Consider the following 27,431-nt stretch of genomic DNA (forward strand, 5'->3'; position numbering starts at 1 on the left):
AGTTTGTAGATGATATAAAACTGGATGGATTGGTTGATACATCAGATCGTTGTGCTCCCATTTGGAGGGACCTTGACAGGTTGGACAAATGGTCAAACTGGAACTTTATGAAGTTCAGTGAATAGAAATGCCAAGTCCTGCATCTGGGCAGGAACAATCCCAGGCATTAGTACTGTATACTTCAGGAGCTGACAGCCTGGAAAGCAGCTTTGCAAAAAAGACATGGGAGTCTTGGACAACAATAAGGTGACCATTAGCCAGCAATATGTCCTTGTTATAAAGGAACCTTAAACTGTCCTGGGCTGCCCTGGGAGAAGTGTCACCAACAGGTTAAAGAGCGTGGTCCTCCCCTTCTGCTTAGCCTTGGTGAGGTCACTTCTGAATTGCTGGGTCCAGTTCTGGGCTCCCCAGGACAAGAGAGAGTTGGGCATACTGGAGCAAATCCAGCAAAGGGCCACAAAGATGATTAAGGGCTTGGAGCATCTGGCACAGGAGGAGAGGCTCAGAGAGCTGGGATTGTGTAGCCTTGAGCAGAGAAGGCTCAGGAGGATCTTATCCAAGTATGCAAACACCAGGCAGGAGGGAGTACAGAAGATGGAGCCAGACTCTTCTCAGTGGTGTCCAGTGACAGAACAAGAGGCAGTGGGCACAAATACAATTAAAAGAACTTTGTTTAAACATAAGAAAAAGATATCCAAAACCATACTGATCATGGCCCTGAGCAACCTGCTCTACTTGATTATGCAGTTGGATTGGACTAGACAATCCCCAGAGCTGCCTTCCAATCTCAGCAATTCTGTGATTCTGCAATCTCTCCTCAGGGGCTGTTACAGGACGCTTTGACAACACCTTTTCCAAGACACAAAGGAAAAAGAAGATCAGCGCCACCAATGCAAAGAGGTTAGCAGTAAACCACTGTTCCCTGGGACACCTGGAGATCTAAGCTGATCTTCATGGTTTTAAATCTTAAAAAAAAGCAAACTGAACAACGTGTGGTGGGTAGCACCAGTCTGTAACCAAAAGATGGAAAACTCTTCTTTGCAGTGCAGCGTGACAGTAATGTGATAAACAGTAACTCTCTGCCATTTCAAGTCTTCATTGAAAAGCAAGGTACTCAGGGAATCTTAGGAATCTGATTTACTTCTGCACTCCTTTGAAGTCTCACTTCAGGTTTGCCTTAGGTAAACCAATACCTTGAGTGAAGTAGAATACTAAAAATAAGCAAAAATTGCCCCCCTTGACCAGTATTGTTTCTACAGGCCTTTATCATCTTCATGCTGCCTTAAAAAATAAAATAGATTGTTTTAAACAGTTCCAGTTTTGCGCATAGATCAAGAACAGAGCTCACTCTTAACACAGAGCCACCTGCTGACAGCCAAGTATATTCATTTCATACTGAATTTGAAACCCTGTCTCTGTTTTCAATAAAACAACAGTTCTAGTTCTTGGCAATTTTTTTCGTGTCTCTTTATCTGTATCACAGGGCTTTGAGGCATAGAAGTTAAAAAGCAGGTCATTAAAAACAAACATAACTATGCAGAAACCCTGTTGAACCTTTAAAGATTTGCAAATCCACACAGATACTATTTGAGAGAGATGCCATTTGGTGGTTACCAAGACAGTTAGATTTTGATTTTAGAGGTGGGTGAAATTGTCCCACTTCTGTTCAGTAGTGAAATGAGCTTCCAAAGCAGGACAGAAAGCAGCAGGTGTGACACAACATATCTCTGACCTGTGTCCGGATCAAGAATGCCTGATGGAGCAGCTGGTTTTGAAAGGCATATTCAAACTGGCCTGTGTTCAGGCCAATTATTCAGTCTGCTTTGCCTCATGCATCTAGGGACATTTCAGATTCCATCATCTGTGCAGGCCATTATGAAACACCTGCACTCAATCCCTTTTCAAAGCAAACAGCCAGTGCATGTGTTGGTGTGTTTAGTAGCAAGTATGTATGATGACTTAAGGCCATGAAAAATAGAATATTTGCTGCAAATCCTGATGACTGTGTTTATTTCTGCTTGGAGTTGTAGGAAGAAATTACAGGGCTGCATACACAAGACACTTTGGTGTCTGTTGATTTCCTTCTCAGTGCTGTGGGGAAGCAGCCTCCCAAAACCAGATACAGTTATTGATCTAGTAACATTTGATCCCTTTCTGCTCTAGTTGTCCTGAAATGTCTCTGGTGTGACTAGTAGGCAGCTGCTGCCTGGGGCTGCACCAGCCTGTCTTGTCATCCCACACCACCTTGCAGCTCAGGGACTGTGGAACTGTAACTTGCCCTAACTGGAGTCCTGCCCTACACTGGTATGGGTTTCTGTGCCCACGCACCCAGGTCCACACACCCGTGATGCCCTCTGTATGCACGCTGGGCACACTGGAGTTCCCCCACCCACCCCAGCCAGCTGGTCAGAGCGAGTGACAGACTCGCTCTACACCTCTGGCACTGCTGATGTTCTGCAATATAGAAGCACAAGAGGAGCCCTTTAAAAGCTTGCCCTACAGCTCTCCTCGAGCTCTGTGAGAGCCATTAATTTCTGATCATGCATCGCTCTGGTTACCGCTTGTCAAGCAACACGTAGTCACTGCATACTTAATGCTTCTGTGCTTTTAAGGGTATGTGTGTTAAGAGGGAAAGACTTAAGCACATAATCTAAGAAAGGATTCATTCTAAGGGATTGTGGGTCTACACATATGCACTGTAAGAAGCAAAATGGACACTTGACAATGATAGGGAGGAGCCAGCATCACAGAAAGGAATGTGCTATGCAGAAAAGTATATATGAATAGAGTTAATATGTGGAAACAGGGTAAGGTGCTTCAGTGATATCTGTGGAAACAACATGAAATACAACCAATGGTTGTCCAGGCTGTCCCAGGAACAGCATCAAGTTTTAAACCAAAATGTCATATCGGCCTAATAAAGTGTGTCGCAAAGCGGAAGCAAGTAGGCAGTGTCTGGCAGATTTCAGCAGAGATGGCCAAAGCCTTCAGAAGACACCTGCAGCCAAGAGCCCTTGAGAATCCACTCATCCAAGCTCCCAGGTCTGCACTCAGCCCAAACACAACTTGCTCCAAGGACTTCTTCCCAGAGGAGGCAGACAGAGCACATATTTCAGCCATACCCATCATCTCTGTGCTTTCCCTAAAAATTGAACTTAATTGGCATAAAACTCATGCTGTTAAAACAGTCTGACCTTTTACTGTGGATACACTTATGGCAGTATACTGTGCATATAAAAGTATAGCTTGATCTCTCCCCCAGCAGTTCCCAAGAGTGACTACGACAGCATTACTTTCTTCTTTCATTAAAAACAAAAAAAAAAAAACCAACACCAAAACATTCAAAAATTCTGAGGAGGCCAAAGTTTAGATGAGAAAGTAGTTGAGGCCCAGGCCTTGGCTGAGTGCCCATCAAAATCAATAGACGTCTTTGCTTAAAGGGTTTTGACTGAGCTCTAAGGGGGGGTTGGGAGGTAGCAGAATCTGTGCTGTTTACCCACTAACAAAGAAGTGTTCATAATAATCTGCTGCCATCTGTCTTTGTTTTGCTAACCCACTCAGCTGGGTCTGAACAGAGAACCCACCAATGATTAGGGAATTAATTACTGAGAGAATGATCCCTTTGCATTTCTCACCTTCTGCAAGATGCTGACCATGTGGGAGATTTCCTTGCATGATTACAACAAACCACCACGACACTGAGAGCCTATGGCTGTTACGTGAATACATCATGCAAGATATAAAAATAAGTAGATTTCTTCAGCCTCAGAGAGCTGCTATAAGATTTCTGTTGTATCTGTTAGAAAGAGAAAGGCTGAAATGTGATCATGAGATAAGGCTGGCAGCCCCAAATCCTCCTCAACTTATTCCGAAGTGATGAACAGCATAATGTCTCAAGAATCATCCAGACTTAGTATCAGCGCTCCAGCACCACTGTAAGTGAAAGGGTATAGTAACTTTGTGCTCTGAAGTGTTGTGACCCACACGAATTGGGTGGTATTAGCCAGCCATCAGAATCAAACCCAGTAAAGCCAAGTCTGAGGGGTGGACAGGTCAGGTGACAGCTACATGGACTGGGGCCAGTGGGGGAGGCACAAAAAGACACCTGAGGTCATGAGGTGGGCGATAGCAAGGACTTTGGAGCTGAGGTGGCTGGGGGCAGGGAGTTACAGCTGAGCAGTGGTAGGGAGGCCCAGACATTCAGATCTGAGAACTATATCAATCTTACAGCATAAAACCATTCTCCTCCTTCTGCAGCCTGACCCAGATAAAGGCAGTGAGTGTTGGAGTGTTGGGGTGCACCACAAACCAACCCCATGGTTAGCAACTGCCCCTATTGCTAAGGGATTATAAAACACATATGAAAATAGTCAGAGTATAAAAAAAAAAAAAAAAAAAAAGACCTGTTGGAGTCTGAGGGCTGACTGGATATTTTGCAGAGATGGGTACAGAGGCAGGCCAGCTCTGCTGAGAAGGCATTTAGATCCTAAGTCAGGTTTAGACCCCAAATTACATCTGACAGTCACTTGGCCTTGAGAGCTCTTGCAGCTTACCAAGAGCCTTTTTGTCCAGGGAGCACAGTACCTGAGCAGAATCTAAAAGCAGTGAGTCATAGCAATATTTTCCTCAGTCTGTTTCAATCTCTGGGTGATCCTTAAAAATTTCTTAGTGGACCTGCTTTGGAAATTTCACATGCGCATAAATTACCATGTAGCATCTGCAAATCTAGTTCCTGTTTGTGCATCCCTTAAAAATGACTGATCAGACTCAGAGGTCTACACACCTCAGGCAGAAACACATGGATTCAAATGCAGTGGGACCCTCAGGAAAGATACCCATTAAGCTCTCTGTTATTGTCTTAGTCTTTATATTTTGGACAAAACCAAAGTACAATAATTGTTACTTTTAATTAAACCTTGAAAGGATGCCATATAACGCATAAACTAGAGATACTCCTTGTCTAAGAAGATTTTTTAAATGTAGGTGTTTAATTAGTGCAGCTACCAAGGAAGCATGAGCTCACAGGTCAGTTGGGGATTTAGTAGTTCTGGAATGCTGCCTGCAGTCTGAATCAATTCAAGCTCTGTTATAAAAACCATAATATTGGTGTGGAGTTATGGGACACTTCCACATCTGATAGCCCATCATTTTGTGGTGAAAAGCCTCATAGAAGAAAATACTAATGCTTATAAAATAAAAATTCGTATTTCTTCTTGAATACTTTTTCCTTCCTGTGGGGAGTACCACTAAATCAATAATAAACTGTAAAGATATTATAAACAAAGCAAAACAAAACAAACTAATGAAAAGAGTGTTTTGGGTTTATATGGATATGTTTTTGAAGCTGCAACTTTTGAAATGTAAAATAAAATACTTCAGATTATCTGTGGCATGATCATAATAAATAAATATTAAGTTTCCAGTACATTATCTTCAGTAATGAATCTCATGGCAACATTTCTGCCTTTCATTACTGCTGTCACACTGATGCACTCAATAAGTCAGCTTTCAGCCAAATGTTGCCCACAAATATGTGCAGTTCATTCACACATACAGCGTTGCAGAGGGAGTAAATGAGGGCAAAGTCTGACCTTCTGATTTTAATATCCCATCTAGCTATAAAACATCTACATTTAAATTTGTGTTTTCAAAGTATTTCACACCACTGAGACACTCTTGGCAGAGTAATTTTTCTTATGTGTACAGCATTTGCCCACCCATCAGCACTATCTGACACCCATCTGACTGTTAAAATTGTTGAAAACCAAAAAGAACAAAATAAAAGAAAATACCCAGTCATGAAATCTCGTAATAAAGAACGTGATTTTTTTCTGGGCCAGATGATTCGCTGTAGCAAAAGGTTAGTCTTTAGTTGAAACAGGGCTTTCAACATTGGAATCCTTGCTAGCCACAGAATCATTTCCAGCCAATTACAGAGGATCTTAATCGGTACCACAAAACCTTCCCAGGTTCTTCTGCATAGCCTTGTAGAGCAGCAAGATTACCTTTAGGAGGAGCCTCATCCCCTCCAGTACAGCAAACAAAAACACTCAGTGGTTCCTGCAAAGCTTTAGATATCATGATATTGTTTCATTAACAAATATTTTGAAAAAGATGGAAAACAATAAAAAGCAACCTCATGAGAACTTTTATTCCACAGTTTTTTCTCAAAATAACCACCTGTATCTAAGCCTTCCGTGACAGATGCACATCTAATTTGCTCTTAAAAACTTTCAGTGATGGTGCAGTAGTGGTTAACAAAAATTTTAAAAATGAACAACCAACTCTTTAACTTAAACAGCCTGACAGAAATAAAACAGAACCAGAGCCAGTGGAGATAGAAATCTGCTGAGCAGTAAAAGCAGTTTAGAAGCAAATACTATTTTGAGGACACAGTGAAGAGTAGAAAGTTGATTCTCAATTGAAGGGGTAAGAAATAATTAAATTTACTTTGGGGTGGTCACAAAAGTGGCTCTAACAGAAATCAGGACCAGACTTAACTGAAAACAGGAAAAGGCAGAAAGCTATACAGAAGGTTAGCTTTTGCAAATCTAAGCCAGTCCTTCTAATCTGTTACATTTGTTGCTAACTCTGCTGTAAGTACACCTGTTCACTTCTTGCACTCCCCTCTTAGGTTGAAGAAGATAAGGTAGAGATACACTTTATTCTGCATTAATCTTGTTCAGGTAATTTGTCAGTGCTTTAAGAAATAAAGGGAATGTCCAAATTTATCCTTACTGTCCTGACTTGTCATTTGTGTCCTTTGATCTCTGGGCCAAGCAATGTCTGTGTCTAACTGGCCTTACATCCTCAGTCAGCAATTGATCCCACCTAACAACAGCCACCTTAGAGGTGAAATATTTCTTAATGTACAACTTAATTCTCCTTTCCTATGGGTTAAGGCATAAAAAAAAGGTTATTCCATTTCTCTTTACAGGGTTCTCTAAGATCATTGAAGCCCATGATCCACATCTACACCCAGCCTTCCCATTTCCCAAACTACACAGCCCATACACCTACCATGTTTTTCTGCATGACTGATCACTCCCACCTTCCTCTGAGTTTGTTCCAATCTATCAATTTTTTTCTTGAAGTGGGAAAAGGAAATCCTGCATGCTCACCAATGTGAAGTTGCAACCTAAACTACTTTGAGTGCCTCCTCCTCCCTGTTAAACATTCCATGTGCAGACTTTTGTTCAAAGAGGTGTGACCCCTGTGAGGAGTGAATTGAGCAAACTTGTTTAACTTGAACTGCAGTGGAAATGTAGCGTATATGGAAGCTGTCACTGCACTCAGCAAGGGGACAGTGAGACTAGTTTAGCAAGAGGGATTAACACAGTCACTTATTTAACTCCCCTTCTAGAGTTCATTCCCTTCAACATCAGCCACGCACTTTGTCCCCTTCATGATTAATGTTTTCAGTGATGACTGAAGCAAATGTTGCTAAGTATTCTGGCCTCCTCACCTCAACCTACGGTTCATTTTCTCTCCCTGTAAAAGAGTGGAATAATTCTGCCTCTTACAGCTATTTTCTTTACACTGAGTGTTATCTTGTCACTTCTGGTTTTTTATGCCATCTCATTTTATCGCCCTGGCCTGCCAGATTTGGCTCATGCTACTGTTTTATACCCTTCCTCAGTAGGTTCTGTGCACATCCCATCTGTGTGCTGTCTTGCTGCTGTTCAAAGACACTTCTTTGCTGAGGTGCCTAAGTCAATGATTTTACCCATCTGATAGTCTTACTGCTGCTTGTTCAGGGGGGAAAAAAAAAAAAAAAAAAAAGAAAGGAGTATTAAGGCAGTTTGTAAAACTACAAGTAATAGTCTTTTCTCATTACAGATCAGGACAGTCTTTAAAAGGACACGTTTTTCCTGTTACTCTGGTGCATCTATGTTTGTATTAGTTAAGCATCTGTGTTTGTATTAGTTGTGACAATTGCCACGCAAATCGAGGCACTAGTGCTGATGAGGAGCTTGTCCTTGCAAAACACACTGTCCCTGTCTCAGAGCTATGTCAGACCTTGCATCGGGTGTGTCACCTCAGGGGGCTGCTTAGCAGTGGCTGCACTGGTTGGATGTCTGTACAAAGGCCTTTGGGGAGAGTCACACAGCCAGAGGAAAACTAAGCTTCTGCAAGACCAAAATTTCCACCTCCTCCAGACATTTGGAGACCTGCCAGTTCACAAAAATCCTTAGCTGATAAGGGCCCCAAAAGCTGAGGACTGAGGAAGACATCTAGCAGGTGTCAGCCTGCAGGCTAAAGGAACCTGGACAGTAAGAGGTACTTTGGTTCTTCCTGCCCTAAACAGGCTAGTTCAGGAAAAACAATTCAGGTAACCAGATAACCAATTATTCCTGACCTTGGGGGTAACCCAAATGCTGGTGGCAAGGGCCTCTGAAGTCATTCCCTGAACAGCAGTGGCAGGGTTTCCTGGTGCAGATGCTGGCCCTAGGTCAGGCTGTTGGCCAGGAAGGCAGGTTTCAATGCTCCCGGCTGTTTTCCCTGTGTAATAGTGGTTGGATAGATGTAAACAAGAGAACCTGGTTCCAGGGCCCAAAAGAACCGCATTTGTGCCGACAGGCATACGGGAGCAGGAAATACCGCCTCTGTTCTTGGTGTAGCGAACAGAAGGCGCTGCTCCCCTGCCTGTAGGAGTAACAGTAAACACCCCCACTGAAGCTACTGTAAACATTAATCCGAGCTGTAAGCTTATTCACGGGCTCTAAAATCAGAAGCTGAGATACTTAATCTGTTGATTTGCTCTAATACCGAGAGGCTGCAAATGAGATCGGCTCACTGTTACTATATTAGCTGTAACTAGCCGCGATGTAGCATGCACCTCCGATACACACACTGAACAAAATCCTTCCCGCTCCTTTCCCGGGTAAACCATAAGGCACCTGAAGAAATACTCCTTCCCAAAGAGCTCTACCTCGCACCTGTTCCTGCATCCCCGCCGCTGGCGCCCTGGGACAAGCGTTAAGCCCAGCCGGGACTGTGTGGGCAGTGCTCCCTATTCCCAGGGCACGGCTCCTACTGCCGCCGGGGTGAAAGAGGGCAGGAAGGGCCGGCACCAGGAGGGGCCACCTCCACCCGGAGGAGGAGCCCCGCCCGCCACTCTTAAGCACCGTGACCGGCGCTGCCCCGCGGCCGGACCGGCCATGGAAGTGGTATGGGATTTCGTGATATCGCTGCTGCGGTGAGTGCGGGGATACCCACACCCCTTCTCCATCCCCGCTTCCCACGCTGATCCCGGCGGAGGGTCTGGCTGCCGGGGGGTGCCCTAGTCTGTACAGCTCTCTGTCGGCTCCAGCGCTGCGGGAGCAGAGGGCGCATCGGGAGCGCTGTGCGAGGGCGGCCAAGGCGGGGCTCCTGGGGGATTAAACCTGATGGGCGCTGGGTGGGAGAAACAAGTCGGGACACTCCCGCAGCCCTGCAATCCTTCTTCAGGAAGAAGTTCTTTACAGAGGGAGTGATTGGGCATTGGAACTGGCTCCCCAGGGAGGTGGTGGAGTCATCGTCCCTGGAGGTGTTTAAGAAAAGGCTGGATGTGGCACTCAGTGCCACGGTCTAGTAGACAAGGTGTTAACTCAGAGGTTGGACTCGATGATCTCGGAGGTCTTTTCTAACCTTGATTCTGTGATCCTGGCTGAAACTCTGTTGAGGGAAGCGCAAGTAGGAGCCTTCAAACTGCTTGCGGAGGTGCAACGACCGGGAGCGCTCACATCCCGGCATCCGAGGCTGCCGCCTGCGTGCCAGGAGCTGGCGCGTCAGCAGCGGAGCCTCCAGGTAGCCGGGAGCCGTTCGTACTCGGTGACAACATGACCACAACCCCTGGCCTCTGCTAGCTTTCCAGGAGTGCCATCCACATCCATGGGGATACAGTTGCGTACACTACCCAAAAATGCATCCGCTGCCAGCTGCGGTTCTGTTATCTCCACAGCTCTTGTTCTGTTAGGGAGACCGTGGCTGCAATCTGGTTGAACCCTAAGTCTCCTGACTAATTTCTGACCCTTTTGTTTTTTGTTTTTTTTTTTTACTTCACTGTTACTGACGTTGCCGTTTGCCAGTGAACCCTCACCTAAAAATCAAACCGTGCCACATCCTGGAACCACTTGTGTTGTGCAACACTGATTTTTCTGAGCGAGATTCTTATACAAACATATGGGGCACGTTGCAAACAAGGATAAAGAGTGAAATATGTGTACAGGGCTCAAAGCAGGCTTTTAATCCCTGGATTCTCCTAAAAAAATGAATGAATCTCTTCCACCAGATTTGACATTACAGTGAATGCTTGCAGCAGTATCTGGGAGTCCCCCTCTAGCAGGTTGTAGTTATCCGAAACAAACTAGGTAAGATGCTAGATTTTTAAGATATTTGATCTTTCACTTAAAAATGTATTTTTGTTTTCCACAGACAAAGGATTTCTCTTCCTTTAGGGAAGAGCTAGGACTCAATCCTTTTAACTTTAAAGAATAATAAAAATATGTGTATCTAAATATGTGTATAAAAATAATAAAAAAAAATGTGTATCTAACATGTCACTCAACTTTATAATAAAACCAACTATACCTTAGTTTCTTTCCACCACTTGTTTCCTGACTTAGCTTGATCAGCTTCTAATAGGAAATTATTTTTGGTAACTCCAGTCAATCGGTTTGTCTGGGTCTTGAGGACAGCTGCAACAAGAAGGGATTTTTCTAGGAGCAGTGAGTGTAAGCTGGCCTGTTTGAGTCTGTAGTCTGGGAAAGAGAGTGGCACACAAAACAAACAAACAAACAAAAAAACCCCACAAACACAAATCCAAGCTCTCAGGAATTGGCCCAGAAATGGAAGGGTTCACATTCTGTTTATCTGGCTTTATTTAATCATACTGGCTTTTGTCTCCTAATACTTCTCATTAGCTGAAACCTCAGCCTGCCCTGGAGCTCAGACTCACTGCTTCATAAGTAGCCTTCATTTAAAGATGCTATTGACAGGTTTTACAAAAATGTACGTGAAATGTCATCACTGTTAAATAAATTCTTATGACTTCAACTCCTGTTTAGTCACTGTCTGGTGGAGACAATGAAAGTCCTGGTTTATTAACCTGATTGGTTTGGGTTTTTTCTCTGACTTTTTAAATCTCCTACAATTAGGCAGCAGTGTGAGGTGACTGATCTCGAATCCTTTAGGAGCTTCTACTCAGAGCTTTAAAGTATGGCTTGTATGTGCTAATGCCTGAGGTGAACCCTGTTAGCTCCAGTTCTGCCATGAGCTGTGCCCCTAATGCTTTTCATTCTGTATTGGCATGTATGTTTTGGCTCTTTACCTTCTGCTTTGTCTTTTGTGAATGACAACTTGGCTTAAGTAATGGGAAAGCAAACTTTTCAATGGGTCTGGTATTGACTGTCCTCAAAAAAAAAAAAGTACTGTCATATACATCACTCAAGTAACTGTTCTACATACTGGTTTTCAAATGTGTAAGAGGGAATGAGATGCAACTAGCTGTGAAAGCTCTTGAAACCTGAGTGCTGCACTTTCTAACATCAGGATGCCCTGTGAAGTGGTGTCCCCAGCCCCAAGGTAGATGAGCAGGCTTCCTGTCTGAGGAAGAGACTCAGTGATTCAGAACGCAAGCTGCCCACAGACCAGTGGGGTGATTGGGGGAGAATTAACTTAGTCAGCAACGAGATTGACAAACACGCCCTGCCCTAGCAGGCTTCCCTTCTGTGGAGCTTCAATGCCTTTGTCAGTGCTACTGTCACCTTCTCCTCCTCCCTGGCCTTGACCCTTCTCCGGGAGGAATAGTGCTTATTAGCTCTTCAATTGGAAACAATGCTTGTTTCCTGAAAGCCATGTGGATCTTTGAAAAAGATGTGACTGGGACATTATTAGTTGAGTAACTTTATACCATTTCATTGTTGTTCTAGAATTTCCTGTATTCACTCTCTGGCTGCAAAAAGAGGCTGCCAGTTCACTCCTTTACTCTTGGTGAAAGTGTCTGAGAATAGATTTTCCTACATAAAGTTGACTTTTCACACCTATGTGGGAGAACAAAATGGGGATGCATCCTTTTCCCATCCCTGAGCAATTCAGTATTAAGGAGCAAAGGAGGTAAAGTTCAGGGGTGTGGCAGGCAAAATATTGTCTCCCTCTAAAACATTTCAAGATCAATCCTTTCTTTCCAGGTGTCAGGCAGAGCATCATTTTTGGCAAGATGACTACTGAATTAGCCAACAGCATTTGGCAAAAAAAGTGGCACTAAATGTAGATGAGAGCAGGTCTGTACCTTGGTGTGGGAGCAGGCAGTTACCAGTGTTGTGTGCTTGGTTTACCAAAGGGAAACAGCCACTATTAAAGCATGCAATTGCCCAGAAAAATCTAAAATGTCTTTCTAAAAGTGTTTGAATTTTTCCAGCCTCTCTGACAGCCTGCTCCAACACCATGTATTTAGGTACTTGGATCTTTACTTTCATTTCATTTGACTCCTTCTGACACGTTAGGGCACAAACAAGTCTCAGTTTGTGTTTTTGAAACCTCCATCAGGTTTTATACGCTGTAGATATAATTTACAAGACAAAGGCCTTGGCTGTTTGTAAGTCAAGCATAACTATATCAAAAAGCTCCACTTGCATAGGTGTTTTGAATATGGGTAATATGTTCAGTCTTCTTAAAGCAAACTCCTATCTTAACACATAAGGTTAGTTTCAACTAATTATTTATCTTACTGCATGTTTATCTTGCAGGTAAAAAGAATAATCCAAGTGATTGAATGCAGTAAGAGCTGCTACCTTTTTAATTCAGTATTAAAACCCATCAGCTTCACTGCAATTGTGACCTTGATGCCAGCTGAGCTAGAGGTGGCCCGTATCTGCTTGAAATTGTTTTAGTTTTAAAAGTGCTTCCAAATGTCATGGGCGAAAGAGAAAGTTCAGAGACATACCTGTAGGGCTGCGTAGTACTTATCTTTGAAAGGAAGCTCCACTGGTCTAACGTGATCCGTGAATTACTCGTATAACGTGATTATGTCATTGAACTCAACAGTCCTCCTCCTTCTAGCAGAACTTGACATGACTGGTTTTTTTTATAACTGTGTTGAATTTTTGTTTGTCTTAGATCTTTGATATCCATGGGAGCATCTGTAGGAGCCATAACAAAACAGGCCCTGTTCCCTCCTCTCATGCCTGCAGGGCGACCTTTCCGTGTGTCCAATGCCTCCCGAAGCAGGCGGAAAGGAATTGTTGCAAGCAGCCTGCAAGAGCTCATCAAGAAGGTATAGCAAGAAATCCCACTCTGACTGAAACTTATAGTGAAATACAGTGTCCCAGAAAGACAAACTTTTCCTTCTAAAAATCATTATTGGGGAAGTTTGGGAGACTATGTCAAATAAACAAATCTTAATACGAAATGACTGGCTCTCTTTAGAATGCTAAAATGTACTGGGTTTTTTTTCAGACTTTAGATTCCTTCTTTATATCTACTGGAAGAATTACTATGGTTTTAGAGGAAGATGGCACAGTTGTGGACACAGAGGAGTTTTTCAAGTCCCTGGACGATAATACACACCTCATGGTTCTAGAAAAAGGACAGAAATGGACAGCAGTAAGTGTTGACTGCTTCTCTCTCACTTGAGTAGAAGTGGATGAAAGAATGTTTGTGGCTGCTAAAATTGTTGAAAAGAGGGGAGAAGAGGAAGAAAAATTACCCAAAAAAAGTCAAGGTATCAACTCCTTGTTGAGCCTTCCTAGGGGAAAAATCAAGCCCATATTTTTTATTGTCCCTTGTTTGGACATAATCTGTTGGCGAAGATGCACCAGGAATTGAAATAAAACATTACAACTGAAAAGAATTATAGGGAAAATACCCTGCTTTGAGAGAAATAACTTTGTTCATTACTTACTTTTTGTAACGTAAAGAAAATTAGAAACTTGTATTTTTTTAACTTCATGGAGTCAATGTCCTTAAAAGCCAGCTTTTAAAGCATAAAAACCCGTCAAATTAAGCAATGTAAATCAAGTTCTGTCTTGTGAATGTAGCAATAGTTTAGTGAAATTTAGAAAAATGCCTGTTTAATTTTACAAATAGCTAAAAGTCGGCATTAGAACCTAGCATTAGTCTACATGCTTCAAGATGTTTTAAGAACTATTGAAACTGGCTGGCTTTAGCCTTCTAATCACATCAACTCAGTGTCCAATTAGTGGTTTTGTGGGGAGATAATCATCTGTACGTTAATAACATAGTCAAACTCCTAACTGTCTTTCCTTTTCATGGGTGTTGCTAGCATCAACATTTTTTCTACCAGGTGCAGAGCCAGCTGTGGAGCTGTAAGCAGACATACCATTTTTATGTTTGTACACACACGGCTCAGTTGCGTGGCCCTGTTTCCTCAATCTCCTGCTGCAGTGTGGGCAGTCTGGACATTTTCCCCCAAGATACCTCACTGGCTTACCAGCCTGCTGCATCTGGGCCATGAGCTCCAAGGGCAAAAAAGAAGTTGTGGCCAGAGTGTGATTCCACCTTGCTCCTTTCCCCTCTGTCGTGTCTGGCATGGCAGCAGCACAAGTTTGAATGCAGCCCATCTTCAGTATATGCTGACTGACAGCAGGACTGCCTCAGCTTCACAAATCATCTAGAGTGCAGCACCAGCTCTGTTATGCTTTATCCAAATATTCTGGATGCAAATAGGGAGGGTCTAGGAGGGGACATGCTACCAAGTAAATACTAGCTACTCCTACATATCCAAAGCTGTTGTTGATAGGGGACCCTGTTGCTGGAGTTCGGAGGCTATCAAAGTAAAACAGGCATAAAACTGTTGGCTAATGATATACTGCTGTGTTTAACTTTGTCTGACTTGTCATGGCACTGTCTGAGAGCTGGGGTGACAAGAACAAAAAGGCCCAGTCTTACGCAACTTTATTGCTTCATTTAGCATGCAAAAACCAACCTGACAGCTGCCAGGCCATTAACCTTGAGAGGAATGTGCTGAGCAGAGGATCCTGTGTATCCACTAGATGTCTCTGTAAATATGGATTCTCTTTGCTATTTTCTTTTTGTTTTTCCTTTCTTGAAGCACACTGTCAGCCCTGCAGGAGACAAGGGCTGTTTTCAATAAAGGAGGCTGGATTTAAGGTGGAAGATGACTTTCCACGCTCCTTCTCCTTTGATTTTTCTCTTTAAAACTCATTACTAAACCCTAGGCCTAATCAGCAGCGGTTCCCTCCCTCTGTTTCTTTTTAGTAGGAAGAAAAAGAGGTGTTTTGAGCCAGGGTTTGAAATGAGGACGTGACTTTTCACATATGTCATCTTTGTAGCTGTCTCTAAGACTGCTCATCAGTACTGTCTTCCTTCCTAAACAGAAGGTCATCCTGGTTATTTAGTGACCTGTTTCAGTGTGGACTAACTGTGCTGCCTCAGATAGCAACTGGAAAGTAACAGATAAATAAAGAGTAGGAACACTCTACAGTGTCATTACCTGTGGCTTCAGTATATACTGAAGAAACTCTACTACAGAAAAGAAATATTCAGGAGGTGCTATGTCACTTGAACTTCTGTGTCATTTTGGAATAGCTTCAAAATCCTGGTCAGGACTTGAACAAAACTACATAAGATACAGACTTGTTTTTCTTTGTGCTAACGCTTTTAATTCTGGTTTAGAATTGACCAAGAGCTAACCCTAAGACTGGAATAGAGCTAACCCTAAGACTGGAATAGAGCTAAGCCTAAGACTGGAATAAGCAAAGCTGCTTCTGAAGGGCTGCATTGTTAACGATTTTCTTGCTGTAGTTTCCTGGGTCATGGTACAAACTGTCTCTCTTTCTTTTAAATTAGACAAGAAATGGGGTAGCTAACATCACATTTGATCTGTACAAGCTGAACCCTAAGGATTTTATTGGCTGCTTAAACATCAAGGCGACCTTCTATGAGATCTACTCTGTCTCATGGGATATCAAATTCATGGGAGCAAAGAGCATATTGCGGTAAGTATGTTGCCACTGCTGATCAGGTGTATATGTTAACATAAAATCTGTGTTTGCTATTGGTTGTGTGAAGCAGGTGCATTTATAAAGTTAGTATTATTAAAGTTAGTTTTGTTATTTCTTACATACTGGCCAATATGCTGAATCTTCCATTGTAAGGTGCATAGCTGACTTGCAAAAACTTTCTACAGCTTTTTATGGTGGAATCTTAAATTTCTCCCAAGGCAAAAATCTTATCAGCTTGTATTTACTGCAAGGGTGTAAGTATAGTCTCTTTGTTCTGCTGAGGGAATTTTCCCAAACTCCTTTGACTTGTTTGAAGAATGCAGAAGCCTGAGGAAGAAGCTCTTTGAAGGGAGGACTTCCAGGTAATGAAATTAGAGGAATTTGAGATCTAGTGTTAAAGCTTGTTGGACTTTGCAATTTCTGTCTGCCAAATTCACCAGCTGAGCTACACAGAGGCAAAGGAAAATGGAAGACATATGACACTCTATCTTATTGTGAATTTGTCATCTATAGTAAGACACTGATCTCACTATTCTTAAACCAAGTCGTCTGGAGGCAGACTAATGGAGATTATCAAGGACCACTCTCTTCTGCAGGACTAATCTGTGGTGGGTTATGAATTTGGTAGAACTGGCTGTTGGGAAATGCTGTCTTATTCAGGGGCAAAATAATACCTGTCCAGTCCACTGTTTTCAACAATGAGTTAAAAGTTGATGCCTTGTCAAAACTGTGTCCTGCCCTGGTTCAAGAAGACTCCTGAATTCAGGTACCTTCTTCACAGAGGTGCCATCCTTTGACAGTTGTTTAACCTGCAGCCCTGAATTTCTCTACCTGACTTTTCAAATTCTGGTTGATACACAACAGTGTGGCATTGCTGCATTTTATTACTCGAGGACCAGATCTGACAGATGGAAATATATGTCACAAGCAAAGTTTTCACTTCCCCTGAGTGACATGTAGTCTTTAGTTTGAAGTCATTAAGTATTCCCTCCTCTCCTGATGCAGGTATGCTAATTAGCATTGTAATGCTAATCTTGTTCCGCTCTTTCAGTCTGACTGACCTCTCCCACTCTACCTGGGGGGTCCCTTGCTTAATCTTTCAAGCTACAGCTGGTGTGACTGTAGACAAGACTGTGTCTCTGGTCAGGCTGCAGTGATGTTCCAGCTTCATGCTACACCCACCTGTAACACTGGCTTTGTTAGGGTTTCTTCAAAGCAAAGGTTTGCCCTTGGACAGCTGCACTCGTCCAGCTCCTGTGTTTGTCAAGTTTCCTAAGCCAAAACAAACTCTAATCTCTGGCTGCCTGCTATGGAGCTGAGTATCAGCACTGGAACTTGCGCTGCTAAGGAGAGTTTGAAGTGACAATTCTGCCTCCCTGCCAAGACAGGGCAGCTGCTGAGAAAGGAGTGGTGCTGGCAACAGCTGAAGTAGCTGTGGAGTTCTTCTGGAAGCACTGCTATGTTACAGAGTTGAACTGTAAGGGAAGTGCCAGTAGTAAGGTGGGAAAATAGTCTGCTAGCAAATAACGGGGGTGACAGAAGGTTATCTTAACCTAGGTGCCCTTGAACACAAGAGTGGGACAGCCTGTCTCAACTTGCTGTTTAAATAGGAGACAGATGATGTTAAGTCCCTCTGCTAATGAGTTCCAGACTGCTAATTCTGATGCCCTCTCCCTGAGTCTACTTGCAGAGTGTGAAGGGAAAGGGCTTAAAAAAATCTACAGTTGTTCATGGGTGGGAGGGACTGGAAGCTTGCCGGATCTGATTAGTACATTTCCCCTGATGTAGTCCCCCTGTAGTGTCCAACTGAAGGATCAAATGTCCAGTTCAACAAATAACTTGCTCCGTGGCTTAAGTGGCAACTGCTCTTGTGTGCAAGTGACACACTGCAGCTGCTCAAAAGCTCAGTACCAGGTGCAGCTTTCTTTACAACTGTAAAGCTCCTTGGCCTGCACTGTGCGATGGAGGAAGAACACGATGAAATGGCACATTTCAGGGAAGCACAAATAAGCGTACAGTGTTCTTGAAAGGCTTCCCAGGCTATAAGAACAGGGCATTCTACTCTTCTGAAGCACTGGATTTTGACTGCAACCCTTCTTTTATCAAAGCGGGGAAAAATGAATTTGTAGGAAGAAGACTTTGCCTTTTCTGCTGAAGATCAAAGGGCAAGTGAATAGCAGCAGAGGGTTCACGCCTACATACTTTCTCAGACAGGAATTCTGAAAATCTTCCCCCCTTTTTTTGCAGAAGAGGAAGGCTAGTCTGGTTTCTGCATCTTCAGAAACTGATCCCATTCCAGGTTTGGAATGGCCCCAGTTCTTGTGTATCTCTTCCCCAGTGCCTCAGCCTCATGCTTGTGAGGGCCTACTTGACTTCTGTGGGGATGAGACTCCACTATAGCTTTTAGTGCTGATATTCCCATTGTTTCTTGGAGAATAGAAGGAAGATGCACCTACAACTAAGATGAATAAACAACCATTCAGATATGACTATTTCCATTCCCCTGTGATCCTGTGGTGATCCACAGTTTATCTTGCAGACCTCCAACGCTTACCTGATATTAGCTAATGGACCTGCACTGATTCTTACACAGTATAATATATCTGAATGATGATACTTATTTAATCTTTTAAAAATAGAATAGCTGTGAACAGAGAATTCTTAAGGCTTGTGGCTTGGACAGCCTGACTTCATCTGGTTTCACCAGTCTTGCCATTGGGCATCCATTGTAGTGTGATTGTTCAGCTCCAGATCTAATTGGGTTTGATCTGTGGATTGGAGATATATGCAGGATTGCATGAATGACCTAAAGGTGGTGAGACATGAGGTGGATTTATGTTACAGGAATGCTGTGGAGCTCCCAGGAAAAGTTGTCTTCTGTGGTGCTCTGGTAGTTTGAGTAGGCCTGTAAATGTCTAGCAGGATGATAGCCTGCTTTGTTGAATGTGTTTTCTAGTTGTCAGAATGAACCAGTTTTATGTCAATCAAGTATTTTTTCTAAAGATGGTATAAAAATGACCAGCTGCTCAGAAACGAGAAGGAATGAGAGTTTTTAAAAATATCGACTTGACTCAAAAACATAGTGTGGGTGGAAAGGGGTAATGTCATCGTGCTGGTGATTTTTTTCTTAAATGAATGGCTTTTCTTCCAGGAAAGTGCTTCAGCTAATATCCCATGCAGCACAAATAGCTGGGCAGTTTCTTCTCTACACTGGAACATTTCTGTTGCAGTTGATGGGTGAATATGATGAAGATGACATGTGTACAAGACCAAGGCGGGAGTAGTGGACACAGCTGCACCTCTGATATCGGATCCTTTTGCTTAAAGGCATTCTTTTGCCCAGTTTTGATTGTCATAATGTTATAGTAGGGGGTTGTCCACTAATGTGAACTAACATTTTTCCCATTTGGGAATGCATGTAGGGCTCAGTCATAAAATAAGTGTTTGATGTTCACAGGCTCTTAATGGCTCAAAAGTATGTGTGCCTAATGACTGAGAGCTTGGCAGAAGGAGAGAGGGCAGGTTTTTTGCCCCAGCAACTCAAAACGGAGAATAAGTATACTTGGAAACTTGCATGCTTTGTAACCAGTGGAGTATTTTTTGCACCAATTAAAACATGGTTTGGTTGTTTTGGGGTTTTTTTTCATGGCTGTCTACTTGCATTCTGAACAGACTAGGCTGTAAGGTCAGGGCAAGGGGACTCCGGGTTTGTTTGTTTGTTTGTTTGAATCCTTAACAGTGCTGGTATTAGTGTCAAACTGGCATTGTGGTACAACAAGGTGAAGTGTACTTATTTACTCCTGCTAACAGTGGAACTACATAACACAACTTCAGTCCTAGTTCAGTGACTGACTACTCTCATGAAATCTAATTGGAGACTGGGCAGCTACTAAGCAGAAGCTTAAAATTTAGCCTTACTTCCCTTAAAACAAGTAAGAAGAAAAACATTTCATTATAGCTCTTCATATTTTTCTTCAAATCTTCAGGAAGTTCAGATTATTATGCCTCATACCAGTTGAAGAACCTGATGTATTTCTATAATGAATGTCATGTCCAGTTTTTACTGAGTATTGAATAATCTGCCGTGGTTTCATGAATATGGCTTATAAGTAACCTGCTGAAGTTTCCTGCAGGGGTTAAACCATCAGTTCTGTAGTTTTCACTGGTCGGTTACAAGATGACACTACTTCTCAAGTTGTGCTTGAGGTACATGTAAGAGATGCTGCATATTTTGATGCCCTGTGTTCAATGAGAGCAGCAGGACACTCTCTAGTCTTGCATAACATAAATGTATGCCCTAAAATGAGGTATTATAGTCTACCAAGACAGGCTGTATTAAAGGGCAAAGTAATGTCTACTGAACTGCTAGTATGACCAGATTTCAGAAAGCTTTTCCTCAACAGCATAAAAAATTGGAAAATGTGTAGCCTTAGGCATCTTGTGTCAAAATGTAAACTCACATTGGTGAAGGGAAAAAGCCCAACTTTCACTGTTTATAAGTGTGACTTTTGAGTTTTTTGTTTGCTTGCTCAAGAAAAATTTTAGTAAGACTAAAAGCTGTTAAGGAGACAGTAAAAACAGAGCTAAATGTGTCTGATGTGACAGTAGATTCCACCTAGTAAGAGAAGCTCTGGTGCAGAGAGGACAAGTGTGGGAGGGGAAGAAAGCAGTGAGAGTGAAAGGGAAGAGACTACTGTGGAGCCCACAGTGTTTGCCATGCCACTGAGACAGGAATCCACTAACTACGTACATCAGCTGCATTGATCAGTTGGAAGAAAACCTAACCTGATAAAAGAGAAGAAGGAAGATTGAAAAGATGAAGCACCGTGGTTGGTGGGATCCATTCTGACCTGTCAGCTGGTTCTGTTCACTTCAAGTGTCACTAACACGGGAATATTGCTCACCTTCATATGCTTATTTTTGCCTTCCTATTATGGATGGGGCTGCATCTTTCAAGTCACTGTTGTGATGAAAAGCAGCCTAAATCCAAGTGCTGAAGGGACTGATGGACACAACTTTGGTAGGCCTCTGCCTGTCTCTTCAGTAATGGTAGTGCAAATAAGTAGACAGCTAAGAAAAACCTTGGGTTTTTTTTTCCTCTGATTTCTGTTTCCCATCTACTTCTGAGTGTTTGCTGGAGGAGGAGAGAAGGCATACTGCTCAGATAAGGGGAGGACTTCTTCTGTCCTAGTTTCTCACAGGGAATAATTCCTGTAGTTTACTGCACTGCCATGTGTCCTTCAGAAGAAAACAATAAACTATTCTGGAAGTAATGAGAAAGAGATTTTATTAAAATGAAAGCTTTATACTTTATTGTTCTTAACACCCCCCACACAGATGATTGTTGCCATGTTAACTGTTGTCTCTCCCTGTCAAGGTACTGCATTTAACTGACTTTGCAAGGACTTTGTAATTAACTTTTTTCAGCTTTTAAGGATCACTTATTCTATTAAAACAAACACATCTCTTGAAAGCAAATTCTGTGAAATGCTTCTAAGAATATTTATCTTGCTAATGGTGGGAGCACCAACATAAAAAAAAAATAACAAAACCAACTTGTATAGTTCATTATTGCTTTTTTTAAGTTGCTTCTTCAAAATCTGTAATATAAAAGCTTTTGCATGTCTGAACTGTGCAGATCTCGAATTCCAGCCAGAGGCAATTGTTACAGAACTAACGCTCCATAGTTTCCAATGGCACAACCTGGGAACTTCACAGTGATCTGAAATGCTATCTTGTTATGAATTTGCAATGTTTTTAAGCAGCTGCTGCTTTGACAGCTTAAACTGTCAAAGCTTGAGCTGCTGAAGGTCATGTGAGAAGCAGTCTCCATCTCAGAGCATTTCCCTCCCATTCAAAATGCAAACTGCTGAACAAAATAACTCAGCTTTGATATTTTCTCAAAATGGGAGAAGCATCTTGGAAGTCGTGTTTAAAACTGTTTCATTGCTTCTGAATCTGGGTCTTTCACAGGCTTAGTATTTGGGGGATGATATTTGCTACTGTACCAACTTCCTTCCTGAAATAAAGTTTGGCTTTGGGTCAAACTGGGTAAGTTTGTCGTTCTCTGAGTTGGAACCAGTTTGATTATTTATTTTCTTTTACAGACTGCTTAGGAAGCATAACTTTTATTTCAGCTGTGTAAGGTACACAGCAAAGAAAACCTTCAGCTCTATCTACCTTTCAGAAAATTATATACAAGCGTTGTACAATATCTAGCAACAATTAGAAAAACTAAAAGCACTGGCCCTTAAAGGCAGGTATGTAGAGCTAAAGCTAGATTTTCTACCTGACGTTTTTAGCTTTAGTTTTCCTTTCCATAAACTCAGTTAACCTGCACTTGTGACTGTTGCAGACCAGGCTGGTAGCAGTGACATGTAGAAGGTGTGAGACACATTTACTGCCTCATTGCTTGCACTGACCCTTTTTGCCTGTTGCTTTGCATCACTTACTAACAATGCACCAAGTCATACTCTCTAGTTACCAAAAAAGGAATTTTCACTGAAGTACATGATCTTGTTGACTCAGGCACTGCTCATGTTCTGCAGGCAAAACAAAGTTGCTCTCTCCAGAATGGAGGATCTAGTAGCTTTTTTGTGTATATAATTTATCATTACTTCATTTCCTTCCTTTCGTAAACCCGTGAAGTTTTTGCTTTCTTGTACCTTCCGATTCTTTCAGAAGAAACAGGATTACAAGCTCTTCTGTCCAGGGAGAGAGGAAAAAACAGGGTCTGAATTCCTTAGATCGTTTGGAATATGCTCTAGGAAACATCCTGCACCCCTTCCCTATCATTCATTTCCAGAGAAGAGAAGGGTAAAGAAAGGAAAATAGGACTTTGAGCTGAAAGTCTTTTCAGTGAAGTGAGTAGAGAGGTAGGTGTTCACAATTTTGGAAATGTTAGTAATTCTGAATATTAACTGTGAAGATAACCACATATGCTAATTTGTAACTGACTAGAATTGCAACTTCTAAATCATTTCAGTATGTGTCTTCCTGAGATAGCACTTGAACTAAGGGCGCAAGCTTCTTTAGTAAAAGTAAAAGTAGGGTTTAAAGCCAAAGTACAAAGTATATTTTTTACTTGATTCCTCAAGTTTTACTAGAGGTCTTAATGTGATTAACATGCCACTTCAATTATATATCCTTGTGGGGCTTAGAGTTTATCACTGCTTCCTCTACCTTACATCATCATATATGCAGTTAAGATATTTTAAACATGAGGAATGTTGTTTTGCTAAAGGAAAATATAGTACTTTACCACTTCACAATTTTCAAGCCCAGTAGTTTAACTTCCTATGAAAATTGAGATGGGTGAAAATTGTGTCAGTGATGGCCATATTTTCTGCTGTGTGGTGCCAATTTTAAGGAACGCTGTCTGTGAATAAACAAAATCACATGGTGGCATTGGATGTTGTCTCTATTCATTTCCAGAATAACTTATTCTTCAAATAATCACGAATGTCAGTGAATCTATGGTCTGGCACAGACAGTTTCCAAAAGCTGGATTGTGGCAGTGAAGTAACTCGATACTATTATGTGGCTCTGAACTCTTAACTTTCTACTGCTGACTCACTTTCTGGCCTCAGAGAAACCGTGCATGCTGTGTTTCCTTTCATACAGAAAGAATGCTTTCTTCCATCTTTTACAGAAGTTGCAAAAGACTAAAATGTACTGAGAACAGGAGATAGAAGGGTTCAGCGATCTCTGGTGTTCACTAAACACTGTTAGGATTAAGGACCTCTTTTAATAATGCCTCACAAAAACTCCCTGAAGTCATTTACCTACAGATAGACTAGTAGACATTTGACTGCAGGGAAAAAGTAATTTAGTTTAGTGAAATATTATATTTGTCAAGTTCAGGATCAGATGAAGCTTGAGGAGGAATAGCATGCAAGTGTGATTTGTCTAGTGCTGATCTACCTAAATAAGGGGCAGTTTTGCAGTTTGACTAATGGGCAGTTCCCCTCTTGTGGGAGAAACAGGTCTGATTTCTTCCTCTGGGAAAGCACAAAATAGAACTGTATTTGGTTTAGTGGCAAGGCTTTGGCAGTGAGAAGTGGAGGGATCCTGTGGGGGTGGCCTCTGTGTTTTACAGAGCTGCTTCCAAAATGAACCAACCATTGCCCAAAGCTGAGCACTTCAAACCAGTTCGCAGTGTCTCTGTGAAAACATATTTATGAAAAAGGATGAAAAATTCTGTGCAGCAGCTGTGAGAAAGAAGTGAAAAAAATACAAGAGATAACCTGCAGACATCAGGGTCAGGAAAGAAGGGGGAGGAGGCGCTACAAGTGCCAGACAGAGCTTCCCCTGGAGTCTGTGGAGGAACACGCTGGAGGAGATATCCACCCAGCCATTGAGGACCCCTCCCACAGCAAGTGGACGTGCCATGAGGGAAGCTGCGGCCTGTGGAGACCCCATACATGAGCAGTTTTTCTGGCAGGAGCTGTGGCCAGTGGGGGATCCACTCTGGAGCAGCCTATTCCTGAAGGACTGCACCCTGTGAAAGGGACCCACACCAGAGCAGTTTGTGAAGGACTGTGGAAAGGGCCCACGCTGGAGCAGAGGAAAAGCATGTGAATGAAGGAACAGCAGAAAAAAACTGTTGTGGACTGACCATGACCCCCATTCCCCTGCATTGCTTGGGAACAGGGAGAGGAGGTAGAAGAGCTGGGAATGAAGGAGTGAAGCTGAGCTTGGGAAAAGAGCGGAGGTTGGGGAAGGTGTTTTTAGTTTTGTCTTTGTTTCTCACCATCCTACTCTAGTTGAAAATAAATGAATCTTCCCAGAGTTGTGTCTGTCTTGCTGGTGTCAGTGATTGGTGAGTGATCTCCCCATCTTCATCTAGACCCACAAACTTTTTCATCTTATTTTCTCCCCATGACCTGTTCAGGGGATGAAGTGAGAGATCAGCTGGTGGGTGCCTGGCACACAGACAAGTTTAACATACCACAAGCACAAAACACCAGACATAAGAATAAGCAAAAAACCCAAGCTGTCTGTGCTATCAGTGACCAGTAAAATTGGAAGCAAATCTTTTGGAGTGGAGTGTTTTCTGAATGGCTTTTCACAGCAATGTTTGCAGAGACAAAATCCAGTCATACGCAGGACAAGGTTAATATTTTCAGTTTATTAACCTCAAGCTCAAGCGTGGTTTTTCTAAGATCACCCATCAGTCTAAATCATTCATAGTAGGCCCAACTCCTAGTGTGTTCTTGGTGAGAAATATTTATTAATAAATATCAATTGTCACTTGAGAAAGAACTTTGAAACAGTGCTCTTAGTTGTTTCATAAAGCAACTAATGAAATGGAACACTAGAAATAAAGTATGTCTTAATAGAGTCCAGAATCAGGATAATGCATTTTATGCAGTTCCAACATAAAATGTTAATTGATCACTAGTTTTGTAAAAAGTCTGCTTCAATAATTAGTACACATTATGTATAGATTAGGTTTGGTGTTTTTTTAGGTAATGTACCGACTGTCACAGGTTGGTTGTAATTCTGTCATGTGTTAAAAAACCAACCAAAAAAGCTTAGATCATAGAACAGCAATTCTATTGAAGAAAACAGTAGTTTAATTATGTAGATAATCAGTCTATTATAGACCCAGAGAAATCTCAGACATCTAAGAAGTCCTTTAAAGTCTTAGAGGTTGGTAGAATTATTTCTGACATATTTTTTAATTACATTATGAAGTCCATAATCTTTTATGTTAAAAGCATTTCTAATTACAAAGCGTCTTCCCTTGCATAGGTATGTGGCTTGGTTTGCTGCTGCTCTTTATTAAGCAGTGTTTTCAAATGCTCTTCTGCCATCTCAGAAATCAGGAGAGAATGTACAAAACAACAATAAATATTCTTATTTAAGTATAAGGACTACCAGTTTATTATTGAGCTAGTCAATATGATGTCTGTGATAATCTCTATTTTCTTCCTGAGAAGCTAAATTACAAATGCCATAATTTCAGATTCCTGTACAAAATGTGCTCTCCCAGCTGCAGCTTTCCTGCTTTCTTGCCCACTTAGGAAAGTTCCCCAGCAAAGCTACCTCAAACAGTTGCAGAATATTGGTCCAATTTGCATGCAACTCCCCAGGTGAGCAAGCTTTCCAAACAGAAGCTGCTATCTTCCAGAGTAACTGATGAGTTTTAAGAGACAATTGATTATTCAACAATAAATCCATTTTATCTGAAATCAGAAAGTACTAAATAGGTGCTGCAAATAGCTAGCTATTCCAGTCTCCCAGAAATGCCATTTGATCTCCGGATGGGATGATCAAGCTGGTTTTCCTCCTTACCATAAACATTTTCTGCAAACTGCATTAGAATCAGTATTTCATCTACATAAGAAAAGTACAGTTTCTAATAGTTTCACCTCTGTGACCACTGAATTCAGTAAACAATCCTCTCCATTCCTTCTGGTCTTATCTGGCCCTGACATGGTACCATGTTCAGTTTTCCCAAGAGCTGTGATCAGTGAAAACAAAGCAGGTTTTGTCACTAGCAGCATCAGCAGTGGCTAAAGGCAGTAGCAATCTAACAGATAAAAATCACTTTTGTTTCTCTGACTTCTACCTCTCCAAAGGGTTGTTGAGTTGGTTTTGACATTTATTTTGGGTTTTTGTTTTCTTTCTCCAAAAAAATTCCAACTGCTACATTCTATTTTTCTCTGTGTCTGATGCCATTACCTAGATGTCACCAGCTTCAAGTACTCAGTTCCTTCAGCTATTTTTCTATTTCTTGCTCTGGTGACCCCTTTACACGTGCAATCTGTTATCTTGTTTCTTTTGTGGCCTTCCATCACCTATTCAAGATTCCCTCTGGGCACATTCAAACTGAAAATACTCCATGACTGAGAAGAGAAGGGGAGGGGTTGGTAGGTGTTAAAGTAAATATAAGTTTTCAGAAAAAACATTTCTATCTGCCTTGCTCTAGTTCATATTAAGTCTTTTTACATAGAAAGGATCAGCCCCTTTTTTTTATGCAGTACTTTTAGCATGACTGTCTTCCATACTTACCAAGCTGCTGTCCTGAGATAAAAAGCTTCTGATTACTTAGAGCTGTGCCCTCTCTCTTCCTGACAGATCATACAGGCCACATGTGACATAAAGTCCCTATTCAGTACAGACTCAGGACACCACAATGAAATAATTTTGCACAACAGAGATGTATCTCTCTGCAAATCTTACATGCACAGGCATCAGCTGTCTCCACACCCTTCCCACAAAGCAGTGGCATTCAGTTGTGCAGCCAGTGTATATTGTAACCCCCTATACTCCTGCATTCTGGTGCTCTGTTCAACAAAAGGGACCATGAAGCGCATTATTCACCAGGCAGTGGGTTGAGTCCTGGCCGTGGGCCAGACTGACCTCTTACATTCTTAGCATTCACAAGCCTTTAAGTCATGAATATGGTAATGCTGCTGACAGGCTGCAGTCCACGGCAAGGGGTGTACACCCTGTGTC

The 27,431-nt window shown here is 42.1% G+C and overlaps 1 protein-coding gene across 1 annotated transcript; it reads left to right on the plus strand.

Moving 5' to 3' along the window:
* The first annotated feature begins 9,077 nt into the window (after positions 1–9,077).
* Positions 9,078–24,755, plus strand: CIDEA (cell death inducing DFFA like effector a). The gene is made up of 5 exons (XM_050320123.1): positions 9,078–9,199; positions 13,099–13,255; positions 13,438–13,584; positions 15,811–15,959; positions 19,117–24,755. Exons 1-5 carry the CDS (start codon positions 9,162–9,164, stop codon positions 19,247–19,249), a joined length of 624 nt encoding a protein of 207 aa, XP_050176080.1. The 5' UTR covers positions 9,078–9,161; the 3' UTR covers positions 19,250–24,755.
* The last annotated feature ends 2,676 nt before the right edge of the window (positions 24,756–27,431 follow it).

This window comes from Myiozetetes cayanensis, unplaced genomic scaffold, assembly GCF_022539395.1.
Source record: "Myiozetetes cayanensis isolate MyiCay16 unplaced genomic scaffold, myiCay2020 scf1, whole genome shotgun sequence".
Taxonomy (NCBI): domain Eukaryota; kingdom Metazoa; phylum Chordata; class Aves; order Passeriformes; family Tyrannidae; genus Myiozetetes; species Myiozetetes cayanensis.